At 56.9% G+C, this 10590-nt stretch overlaps 2 protein-coding genes across 4 annotated transcripts in view; both read left to right on the top strand.

Annotated features, from left to right (window-relative positions):
* Positions 1-28: 28 nt before the first annotated feature.
* On the top strand, positions 29-5347 carry SC5D (sterol-C5-desaturase). 2 transcript variants are annotated; one of them, XM_085209109.1, is made up of 5 exons: positions 29-149; positions 979-1195; positions 2765-2897; positions 3358-3458; positions 3776-5347. In XM_085209109.1, exons 2-5 carry the CDS (start codon positions 986-988, stop codon positions 4196-4198), a joined length of 867 nt encoding a protein of 288 aa, XP_085065235.1. In that variant the 5' UTR covers positions 29-149; positions 979-985; the 3' UTR covers positions 4199-5347. The 2 variants fall into 2 exon arrangements, with proteins under 2 accessions (XP_085065235.1, XP_085065237.1); XM_085209111.1 differs by lacking the exon at positions 29-149 and adding an exon at positions 232-476.
* Positions 5348-9058: 3711 nt separating this feature from the next.
* The window catches only part of SORL1 (sortilin related receptor 1), a 35626-nt gene continuing 34094 nt past the window's right edge, over positions 9059-10590 (top strand). Inside the window, exon 1 of one of the 2 annotated variants that reach the window (XM_085209104.1) lies at positions 9059-9327. In XM_085209104.1, coding sequence (XP_085065230.1) covers positions 9133-9327 — 195 coding nt within the window. In that variant the 5' untranslated portion in view covers positions 9059-9132. The remainder of the gene's footprint in view (positions 9328-10590) is intronic. The other variant, XM_085209105.1, reaches the window with a different exon arrangement.

Here is a 10590-nt window from a genome sequence, read left to right as displayed (position 1 = left end):
CCCGAACCCGCGGTCTCCTCCGTCCCCGCGCCCCGCCCCCCCGTGACGTCACCGCCGGCGGTGGCGCGAGGTGGGCCGGGTCGTGACGTCACGTGGCGCTAGAGGGCGGCGCCGCCCCGCCCACCGCCGCGCTCGGGCCCCGCCGGCAGGTACGGGGTGCGGGGGGACCGGGGGGGAATCGCGGGGTGGGCGCGGGGAGCGGGCGGGAGGCAGCCGAGCGTAGGGCTCCGGTACGGTGATCTGCCTCGGGGGAGCCCGCGGGCGTTCGTCAGCCCCGCAGCACCCGAGGAGCGCGCTGTTACCGCGCCCAGGGCACCGGGACCGGCTTCGCCGCCTCCGTGTCCTCCTGCAGCAGGCTCGTAGCCGGCACGCAGCGCGGCCCGGGCTGCAGCCCGCAGCGCCCTCCCCTCCGCGCAGCCTTCAGGATCCCGGCCGCAGCACTTCGGGGTTCCACGCCAACCTAATACGCTGCTGAGGTCCGCGGAGCTCCGGGAGGAGGATGGGCCCCAGGGCAGCACCCCCCTGCCTCCTCGACTTGCCCCACCACGGCAGCCTCCTGTCCATCACTGCTCCATCAACACACGGGCATGAACGACACAGCCCCGCTCCTCTGCATCCTTGCTCACATCCCACTAACTGCAGCCCCTGACCCAGCACAGCCTTCTCGTGCCCCATCCCTTGTGCCGTGGGCTGGCAACCCTGCCATCCTCCTCCTCCCCCCTCCCCCTTCTCCATGAGAACAGCACAGCCTCCCCCTCCTCCCCCCCCATACACCCCTTCCCAATGATCCCAGAGATCCTCTCCTCACACAGAACAGCCCCACTCACTCCTCCCAATTGCCCCACTTTTCCATCTCATAGCCCAGTCCCACCTGACAGCTCACAAACACCCCACACCCCTACAAAAGCACACCTCCCTACAGAACCTCTCCTCAGAATACACAGCAAGGCCTCCTGTCCCTCCATCTCTCTCCCCCAGACCCACCATGGACCTGGTGCTGGAGGTCGCTGACCACCACCTGCTCACACCCTACGTGTACCCCACGGGCTGGCCAGAGGACGAGCCCTGCCGCCAGCTGCTCAGCCTCTTCGTCATCACTAACCTCGGAGCGCTCACCCTCTATCTGCTCTTCGGCACCCTCAGCTACTACTTCATCTTTGACCATGAGCTGAAGAAGCACCCCCAGTTCCTAGAGGTGGGTACCATGGCTGCACGCACCCCGCTCCCTCCCCAGCACATCCCAGATGCTGCTGGCATTCCTTTGCCACCCATCTCCTCCAGGAGCTGCCTGACACTCCCTGATGGAGCATAACAGGGCAGGACTGACCCCTAGCCAGGGTCTCTCTGCTCTCAGGACCATCTCCTTATCTGTTACCATTCAGATAATGCCCCACTCCTATCACCTGAACACAGGGTGCTGCCTTTCCCCATACAAAAGCTCTCCCCAAGGACACTAGCACCTGCCCCAGGCCCCTCTGCAAGCCCAAACGCCCCATTTCTACCTTGCACCTCCCAGTCCCCTCCAGTCCTGACCTTTTCACTCCCATCCCTGCTGCACCCACACTCTCCCATCCACAACACGGCCACCCCACACACAATGCCCCTCACATCCTACACTCCGGCACCAGCCTCTCCTGCCCACCTCACTCCAGACTAGGGGTCCTGTCCAACCCCAGCAGCCCTACACACGCATTGCCCACATCTGGGCCTGCTGTTTCCCAGCCCTGTGTTCACACCTCAAGGCCCCAGTATGACCTTCAGCTTCCAACACCCAAAGCATGTGGCTCTTCCTCCTACCAAAGGCACCAAGTCCAGCTCCTCAGCACCAGCCCCAGACTGCTGCCAGCACCCACACAGCTGGGCCTGGTGGTGACTGGGCAGCTGATGACAGGTGGGTGCCCATCCCTGGCCTCTAACATGTGGTTGGGCTCCCAACCCTGGGCTTTGTCACCCTGAGGTGTCCCTCCTGTTTCACAGGGGTGGGCCAAAACTGGGCTGAAGTAGACTAGAATGGACCAGAAAAGAATAAAGCAGACAAGATCAGGACAGAGTATAACGAAACAGAATAGAACAGGATGGGCCTGAACTAAAATACAATAGATGTTGCATAGAATGGGTGTCACACAGAATACAAAAGGCATCAACTACAGGAATAGAATAGATGAAAACTCACATAATATAGACCAGAAGTCACAGAGAAAAAAAGGTGGCTGATTGCTTGAGGGCTAACCTAGCCATTTCTTCGGGGCAAGATCCAAAAGCCTCGTGACCACTGACATCAACCATGCCCAGCAGCTGATCCTTGCATCAGGGTCCGAGCAGCCCAACAACAAGACTTTGCACACACAGAGCTCCACAAACCACCTCCCTGGCTGTCTGCAGCTCAGCCCTCCTCACCGCTGGACTCAGCGCACTGCTCACACAAACTCATCAACCTCTGACCCTGCATGACACCCTCACCTCTGCACTCACAGACTACAAGGCACCCAAGACCCATTCTCTTCCCCCACCAACACCACTTACACTCCAGGCTACCCTGGCACCCACTCTCCACACCCACAGCACAGCTCTCCTCAAAACAACCTCTCTGCACACCCTGTCCCCAGGCATACATCTGAACACCTGCTCCAAATACCAAACAGCATGCCAAATGCCTGCCCTCCCTGCCTGCCCATGGCCTCAATGGCACAACAAGTACTGTGGACTTCACTCTGCTTCCACTTATGCTGTCCCTTAACCTGGCTCCCTCTCTGCCTCCCCACAGAACCAGGTGCAACGGGAAATCATCTATGCATTGCGCTCCCTGCCCTGGATCAGTGTGCCCACCGTTGCCCTCTTCTTTGCTGAGGTCCGAGGCTACAGCAAACTCTATGACAACATTGAGGACTCCCCCTACGGTGAGCTGCTGCCCAGGCCCCGCTGCCCCTTGCCCTTCATTTTCCATTGCTCTGCCCCCATTTCTAAACATTTTTTTCTCCATTCTGAGCCAGAAGCCTGCAGACACCTCCCATGTCCTCCTCTACCCCCCTGCCAGAGCTGGCAGCATCAACCTCCCAGTTCCAAAGCATCTCAGCTCTGAGTTATGCCCTTGGCACCCCGTCGGCCCACACACGACAGCCAACCCCCTACCTCAGGGTCAAGAATGCCAACGGGATGCACGCCCTGTCCTAACTGCGTGACATTCCATCCCTTGCTATATAATCCCATAGGACCCAGCTCACTTTTTCAACCATGACCCTGCTCTCTTCCCTCCATCCCTGCACACATGAAGCCCCAGCTCCCTACTCATGCTCACCCCTTGGAGCTATGGCACATGCAGAAGGAACACTGACATGACTTCCCCCCTCTTCCCCCCAGGCTGGCCTGGAGTCTTCCTCAGCATGCTGTCCTTCCTCTTCTTCACTGACATGGGCATCTACTGGATACACCGGGGCCTCCACCACAGGCTGTTCTATAAGGTAGAGGACCTTCTTGGGGGCCTGGGGGAGCTGGCTGTCAGCCAGGGTATTGAGAAATGGGGATAGGTGCAGGTGGGAATGGGCCACGTTTCCTCATCTGCATCCCCACTGACAAGCGAGCTTGTAGTCTCTTAGAACCTATGGCTCTACAAAGATTCTGTGACCCCAACTTTCCTGTGTCACTCAGCCACACACAACAGCTATCCTCAGTGATGCTGGCAGGTAGCTATCCCAAAATAGGTGGGCCTGGAGAGGGGTTCCTATCCCATGGGCCTCAGCCCCTCGCCTCTGGCCTAGCACCTATCCTTTCTCCACAGCGCTTCCACAAACCTCACCACCTCTGGAAGATTGCAACGCCCTTCGCCAGCCATGCCTTCCACCCCGTGGATGGCTTCATGCAGAGCCTGCCCTACCACGTCTACCCCTTCCTCTTCCCCCTGCACAAAATCACCTACCTGGGCCTCTACATCTTCGTCAACGTCTGGACCATCTCCATCCACGATGGCGACTATCGCGTCCCCCGACCGCTACGGCACGTCATCAACGGCTCTGCCCACCACACCGACCACCACCTCTACTTTGACTACAACTACGGGCAGTACTTCACCCTGTGGGACAAGATTGGTGGATCCTACAAGAGCCCCACTGCCTTTGAGGGCAAAGGCCCCCACGATTACATGCGCAAGCTGCGGGAGAATGGTTCAGCGTGTCCCAATGGTGACACTGACAAGACCGAGTAGGTGTCCCCAGGTTGGCTGCAACCCCAACAGACTCTGTCTCATCCCACCCCTCCTGAGCCTTTTCGGACAACATTCCCCCATAGAAGGAGTCCCCATCTCCTCCCATCGCTCGGCAAGTCTCAGCATCCCAAACCCCTCGCTCCCCTGGGCAAAGAGGTGCACATGTGTTGATGTGCACACGGAAAGGAGGATGCCACACAGTTCCCTCCACTTCTACAGCACACACCCACCACCCGTGGATGCTCATTCACAGCCCATCTTTGCAATCTGAGCCGCTCTCGGACCTTCTCTGCTCATGGGTGGTTCTTGGACCCCCCAGCATTCCCACCCCTCCTCATGGCACACAGACACCTTAACGCTACGCAAAGCTGCTGCTATTCAGACTTCTTGGAAATAAACATGCCACGTGCTCTCTCCAGCCTGTATGATTGTGAGTACTGCCCACTCAGCAGGACACGTGCACTGACAGCAGCTCCGAGAGCTCCATCCCTGCTCCCAGAACAGCACTCTCCATCCTCGCTTCACACTGCAAACCTCGGCTGCAATGTGAACTCACCCCATTGCCATCACCACCTGTGAGTCCATACAGGGGCCCTACACACAAACAGCATTGCAATATAAGCACAGCAGTAACATCATGTGTCGCTGGGTCTCTATCCATCTGCACCCATCTCTCTTCCTCCATGAGCTGCCATGGACACCTGCAGATGAAGTCACATCAAGGAGAGAGGCAAACAGCATCGTGCATTGTGTTCTCCAGTGTGACCTGCACATCTGTATTCCCTGAAAAAAATACCGTGACCTCCTACCTTGTACAGCCAGCATGGGTCTTCCTGATGGCTCCTCGGCCTCTGGACATTCTGGGACTTCTTGGCACTGGACGAGAGCTCCTTCATCTCACCTGAAGATGCCACATGAGAACTTAGCACAGAGGAGCATATCTGGAGATGAGAGGCAGACATTGAGCCCTTGGAGCTCACAGGGAAAATTAGGGGAGGGGGAAGCGGGAGTGCTTAGAAGCTGGGGATGGGGGGAGCTGTGGTTCCTGGCTTGTTTCCCCCCTGAAAAGCCAATGTGCTTCCTTTGGACACCTGACTGCCCTGCCTTCAGTCAGGCTGACCTTTAATAAAGCTCATTTGCCAACTTTGATGGCACGCGGCATCTTCACTCTCAATCTCCAGACAGTACAGAGACCATCCTGGCACCCCATTTCTGCCCACTCCCACCAATCACTCCACAGGAACAAGTTACCACCCAACAGGCCCTTCTGCCAGCTTTGTGCTCTCATGCCCAAGCCACAGGGAACAACAGAGCACAGGGAGCATTGTTCTGGGCTTTTCCATGCACAGTCAGCTCTGCTCTGTCACCTGCACTGCCCCAAACCTCCCCATGCTGTGACACAGCCTTCTACCTTCCCAGCCCAAGGCAGATGATAGAGTGTACCCTAAGGTGACATTTATCACCTCACTCTGCAGCAGCCACCTAAACCTTTACCCCCTTTTCTCCCCTTATTCCTTACAGAGGTTCCCAGATGCACAAGTAGGAGAAATCTCTTAGCAATACCTACAGCAATACCAGTGCATGCCATACCACACAGGGTGTAACACTATAATGCGTGGAAAGTACAGCGATAATAGCAGAGTGGCAAAATCCTTGGCTGCACCAAATGAGGACAAACCTAAATGCAGCAACCACAGATACAGAAACAAAGGAGGAAGCCTGTTTACCTTTAGGAAGCTTTGGGTAGGCAGGGATCTTCAGTGAGATCCCCTTCCCTCACTGCCAACCCTTAAATGAGGGCTGGGAGGGAGTGGATCCTGGTTAGACCCCTTCCATCAGTCAGCACATTGCATGCACCTGAGCTTCCCTGGGTTAGCTCTGCCCTCTCACCAGGTGCTCAATCACTGCTTCAGGCTGTCACTTAGCATTTCCACTGCACAGAGGAGCCATACAACACTGCTTCCTTGGGAGACCGACGCTCCTGGGTGCAGCTACTGCAACAGATGCGTGCATCCACTCCTAGGACAGAGGGCCCTCGTGCAGTGCTCTGTGATGGGCACACACCCTCTAACCCCCAGGAATCGTATTCCCCCCACACCCATGGCTCACCCCTCATCTCCCTGCATCCCGTCTCTGCTCTCCCCTCCCCTCGGTTGCTCAATCCCTACGGGCACATGAACTCTGGATGCACAGTAACTTGGCGCTCAGGCAAACACCAAAGGTCGAGGCAAAAACTGGATTAAATGCGACAGCAGCACAGACCTTGGCACATCGGCACAGGGTCCTGCCAGCATCAGAAAAGCTCCATCCCTGCCCAGCACCCTTCTGCCAGCCCTCCTGCAGGGCAGCACACAGCATGACCCAGGATGTGCTGCATTCCTCGGGCATGCAACCTACACCCTGCATGCAACAGCCCATCTACTACAGTACCACCTCTCTCCTACACGTGCCCCCATCTCTCAGCAGAGAGGCTCCAACTTACACTGAAAACAAATCCTTCTCCCGGCGCCTTGGCCATAGAAAGCTCTGCCGCACCGCGGAGCCCGCGGGCTTCATGCGCTTTTAGGACCGGCCGCCAGGTGGCGCTGCTGCGCGCTGTGCCCGCATCGCCCGGAGCCCACGGGCCGGAGCCGTGTCCGTGTGTCCGTGTGTCCGTGTGTCCGTGTGTCCGTGTGTGTGTCCGTAGGCTGCGACCTTACTGCAGATAGGGCTGACCATCGTTCCTTACAGGGACAGGCATCAGGGAGCTCTTCTGCTCTTGCAGGAAGGTGATGCCATTGCTATGCCCTGCAGTGGCACAGCCGTGCCAACCCTACATAGGGGATGCAGATGCCCAGCACTGCTGCCTATGGCGTGCCAGCATGCCAGCGCACACACCCTACAGAGCTCCTCACAACCTGAGAAGCAAGTGCTCATACCTTGGTAGAGGCTGCCAGAAAGGAACCTCCCTCAGCACATGAACACTACACCACAGAGCTTTTCTACTCTGAAAGCGACGTGTGCACACAACCAAACACACACAGCCCCACAGCACGTGGTGTTGCTGGCTCCTCTGCAGGGAGATGCTCTCAGACCACCAAGGCTTTTTACTGGGGTGCTGTGATATGGCCCCAGGATCAGGTATATTTTCCAGTGCAGCTATTGCTACATCAAAAGGAATGCAGACCTGGGGAAGGGACATACCATACATGTGATATGTGCCCAGCACAGCTGAGGAAGGGTTCCTGGAGGGTGTACCCCTGCACACCATTCATTCCCAGCACACAGCCCATAGGGGGTCAATGCGCTGCCTACCCACAAACCTCCTGTGTGCCGTCTCTTTAAAGGATGCTTGAGAACAAAATGGGGTCTGCCACTGACATTCCCAAACCAATACACCTCCTGTCTGGAAGAATAACCTTCTGCTTCCTATGGCCTTCCCAGCCCCTCTATAAATGGGACCATTTCAACACAGCACTACCTTCCTCTGCAATGCTGGGTGGGGAGACTCATGTACTTTGGGGACTGGAAAAAAGGCCAATCTGCCCAGAAAAAGCTCCCTTGCACACGAAATACATTCATATCTCCTTCTCATATCATAGAATAGAATGCCCTGGGTTGAAAAGGACCACAATGATCATCTAGTTTCAACCCCCCTGCTATGTACAAGGTCGCCAACCACCAGACCAGGCTGCCCAGAGCCACATCCAGCCTGGCCTTGAATGCCTCCAAGGACGGGACATTCTCCAGCAATCAGCTCTTACTTGGGGCTATGCACAGAGGAATTGCAACACCCACCCTCCCCAGGAGCAACCCTGGGGCTCAGACTGGACGACAAGCACCCACACAAAGAGCAAACCATCCTTGGGCCGGTTCCTCATTTCTCACCAGTTCCTATTCTACTCTGAATCAGTTTCTTCTTTTTTTTTTTTCTGGGGACTGGGGCAGCACTTTGCGGAAGGGATGCTGTTGTGTGTTGGGTCCCTGCTGGTCCCACCTGCAGACAGCAGCTCCATGGATCCATGCACAAACATCTATCAACTCTCACCCCCGTGACCTGTGGTCCTCCAGGGGGACATTACCCTGAATCGAGACAGCTAAGAGCTTTATTAGGAGGGCTTCTAATTGTATTGGCTCCATAATTGAAACATGCTAACTAGGTTTCTAGGCAAAAGGTACCTCTGGGAACACTCTGGGCAATGTTTCAGCTATTACAGCCAGCAAAATGCAGGGCCCCCCCAGTGGTGGTCTGCACTGTCCCCATGTCACCATACATCACCTCCACCAAGCAGATGGGTTACAAGGTTGGCAAACACGTTAATCCCTGCAATGCACACACACTGCACAGACTTTGTAACAGCTTTGGCTGAAAAGCCTTTTTTTTTTTTTTTTAATTTAATGTTTATCTTTCGTTGTTGATTTTTGGTTGTGTACTTTGCTTATTTTCACTGTTGATTTACACTGTGTACTTTGCAGTGCTCATTTCTATTACCACTTCAGACAGCTTCCTTTTGACCGCCTCTTCCTTATCACTGCTTTTCTTACCACCGACCTCCCATCCCTTCAGATTGCCAACTTAGGACCGCGTACCTCTTTTTCCGTGTTGTTTGTTTTTTTTTTTTAACTGCCGATTTCTGAGCGCTGAGTTTCTTACATCCGATATTTAAGCATTTCCACTCGCTCTTTTTCAATCTTTTCTTTTTCCTCGCGTGTGACGGCTGTTCCGACACCCTTTCCACTAAGCCTATTCATGACGTCGGGCTTTCCCCGACGCCCGCATCCCGCGGGCCCGGTTTACCCCGGGATGATGAAGCGTGGAGGTTGTGGGGGGGGGGGAACACATCGCTCTGGGGGCGGTCGCGGGGCGGCGCGGCGGAGCACATTGCACATTCTGACCGGGCGGCGGCGCGGCTCCATCGGTCCCGCACGGCGCGGCCCGGCCCCGCGCCACGAACATGGCGACGCGGTGCAGCGGCGGGGCGAACGGTGCCGTTCTGTCCCCGCACCGCCTCGCCTTGCTGCTGCTGCTGCTGTCGGAGGGGGCGGCGGGGGGCGGCTCCTCGCTGTTGCTACGCGTCCCTCCGGACGCACCCGATGAGCCCCCGCGGAGCCGCCGTGCCGCGCAGGAGCCCATCCAGGTGTACGGACAGGTGAGCCGCGGTCGCGACCTCCCCCTCTTTTCCTCCCTTTCCCCCCCCTCCCCCCCCTCTTTCCGCATCATTTCTAATTTATTTATTCTTAATTCATTAAACCGACCGCACGGCAGAGCGGTGCGTTACATCACCCATGCAGCGCTTTCCCCCCCAACCCCCCCCTTCCCGCAAACACTGTCTGTATTTCTCCACCCCCCCCCCCCCCCTCCTTCCAGCGATGTGCATTAGCAGGGTGAATGCTGCGCTGCGTGGTTTCCCCCTCCCCCTTTCCGGGGCACCGCAGCCCCCTACTGAACCCACGAGCGCCCGCACTTGCCCCGTTCCAAACGGAGCTGACCGGGAGATGCTGAGCGCGGTTACATCTTTCCCCGCATCTCCCTCGGTTGGTATCGGAGCCATCGCGACCCAGCCGTGCCGCCGGGTTGGCAAGGCACGCTCGTGGGTCTGAGCCGGGGCCAGCTTGTCCCCAGGGGATGGGAGCCCCACGGCTGGGAACTGCAGCTGGCATCTGTCTCCCACTAGATGTGCTCGAATGGGACGTTTCAACCCTGAAACTGGGCTGAAAGGGGGACTTTAGCGCACGATTGTGCTGTTGTGAGGTGCTGAGCCTTCTCTGTAAGGAAGGTTTCTCCCTGGCTGCTTGTCTGGCCGGCTGGCCCTTGTTTATTGATGTGAGGAGCTGGCTGACCACAGAAAAGCATACAGATGGCCGTCCCTGAGAGCATCCCTGCGCAGGCTCCATTAATTAGCAAGTTTTGCTGCCGGGACCAGCATCCCCCTCTCCCTTTGCCTCACTTTGAATGGGAGGGATGTCAAACAGGACACGCTGCCCGTGTGCCTGCCCTGGGAGTCTGCAGGCTGCCATTGCCTGCCTGTTATTTTTGTGTTTTACTCCATATGCCAAACTGTGCCATTGCCTTGTGTGACCCTGCTCGCTCAGGCTGCTCCTGTCCCACTGTACCCCGTGTGCTGCCTGAGGGCAGCGGCCACATCTGCATTTCCCTCCTATGGAAGGGGAGAACTTTCCCTCTTAGCCTTCTCCGTTCCCAATGATTTCCCCTTCTTCTGTACTGTCAGCACGTATGTGGGGCATTTTCCCTTCAGCCCCCCACAGCTGTCATTCAGGGCACTCTGACAGGTCAGGGTGGAGAGCAGCACCCATAGCCTGGACTTGGAACACTTGGAAGGCTGCAGTGACATCCAGAGCAGGACACAGAGCAGGCAGGGGTGGTTACGTATACAATTGGCCTCTGCTGGGTC

This window comes from Meleagris gallopavo, chromosome 26 (genome assembly GCF_905368555.1).
Source record: "Meleagris gallopavo chromosome 26, MGAL_WU_HG_1.1, whole genome shotgun sequence".
Classification (NCBI taxonomy): domain Eukaryota; kingdom Metazoa; phylum Chordata; class Aves; order Galliformes; family Phasianidae; genus Meleagris; species Meleagris gallopavo.
The sequence above is the reverse complement of the archived record's forward strand: the minus strand, read 5'-3'. Positions and strand labels throughout refer to the sequence as shown.

Bases quoted from the DNA above. Each gene is read 5' to 3' on its own strand.
- SC5D (XM_085209109.1), top strand. From the start codon at position 986: ATGGACCTGGTGCTGGAGGTCGCTGACCACCACCTGCTCACACCCTAC. The intron at 2,898-3,357 runs GTGAGCTGCTGC...TCTTCCCCCCAG, and splicing joins CATTGAGGACTCCCCCTACG to GCTGGCCTGGAGTCTTCCTC. The intron at 3,459-3,775 runs GTAGAGGACCTT...CTTTCTCCACAG, and splicing joins ACCACAGGCTGTTCTATAAG to CGCTTCCACAAACCTCACCA.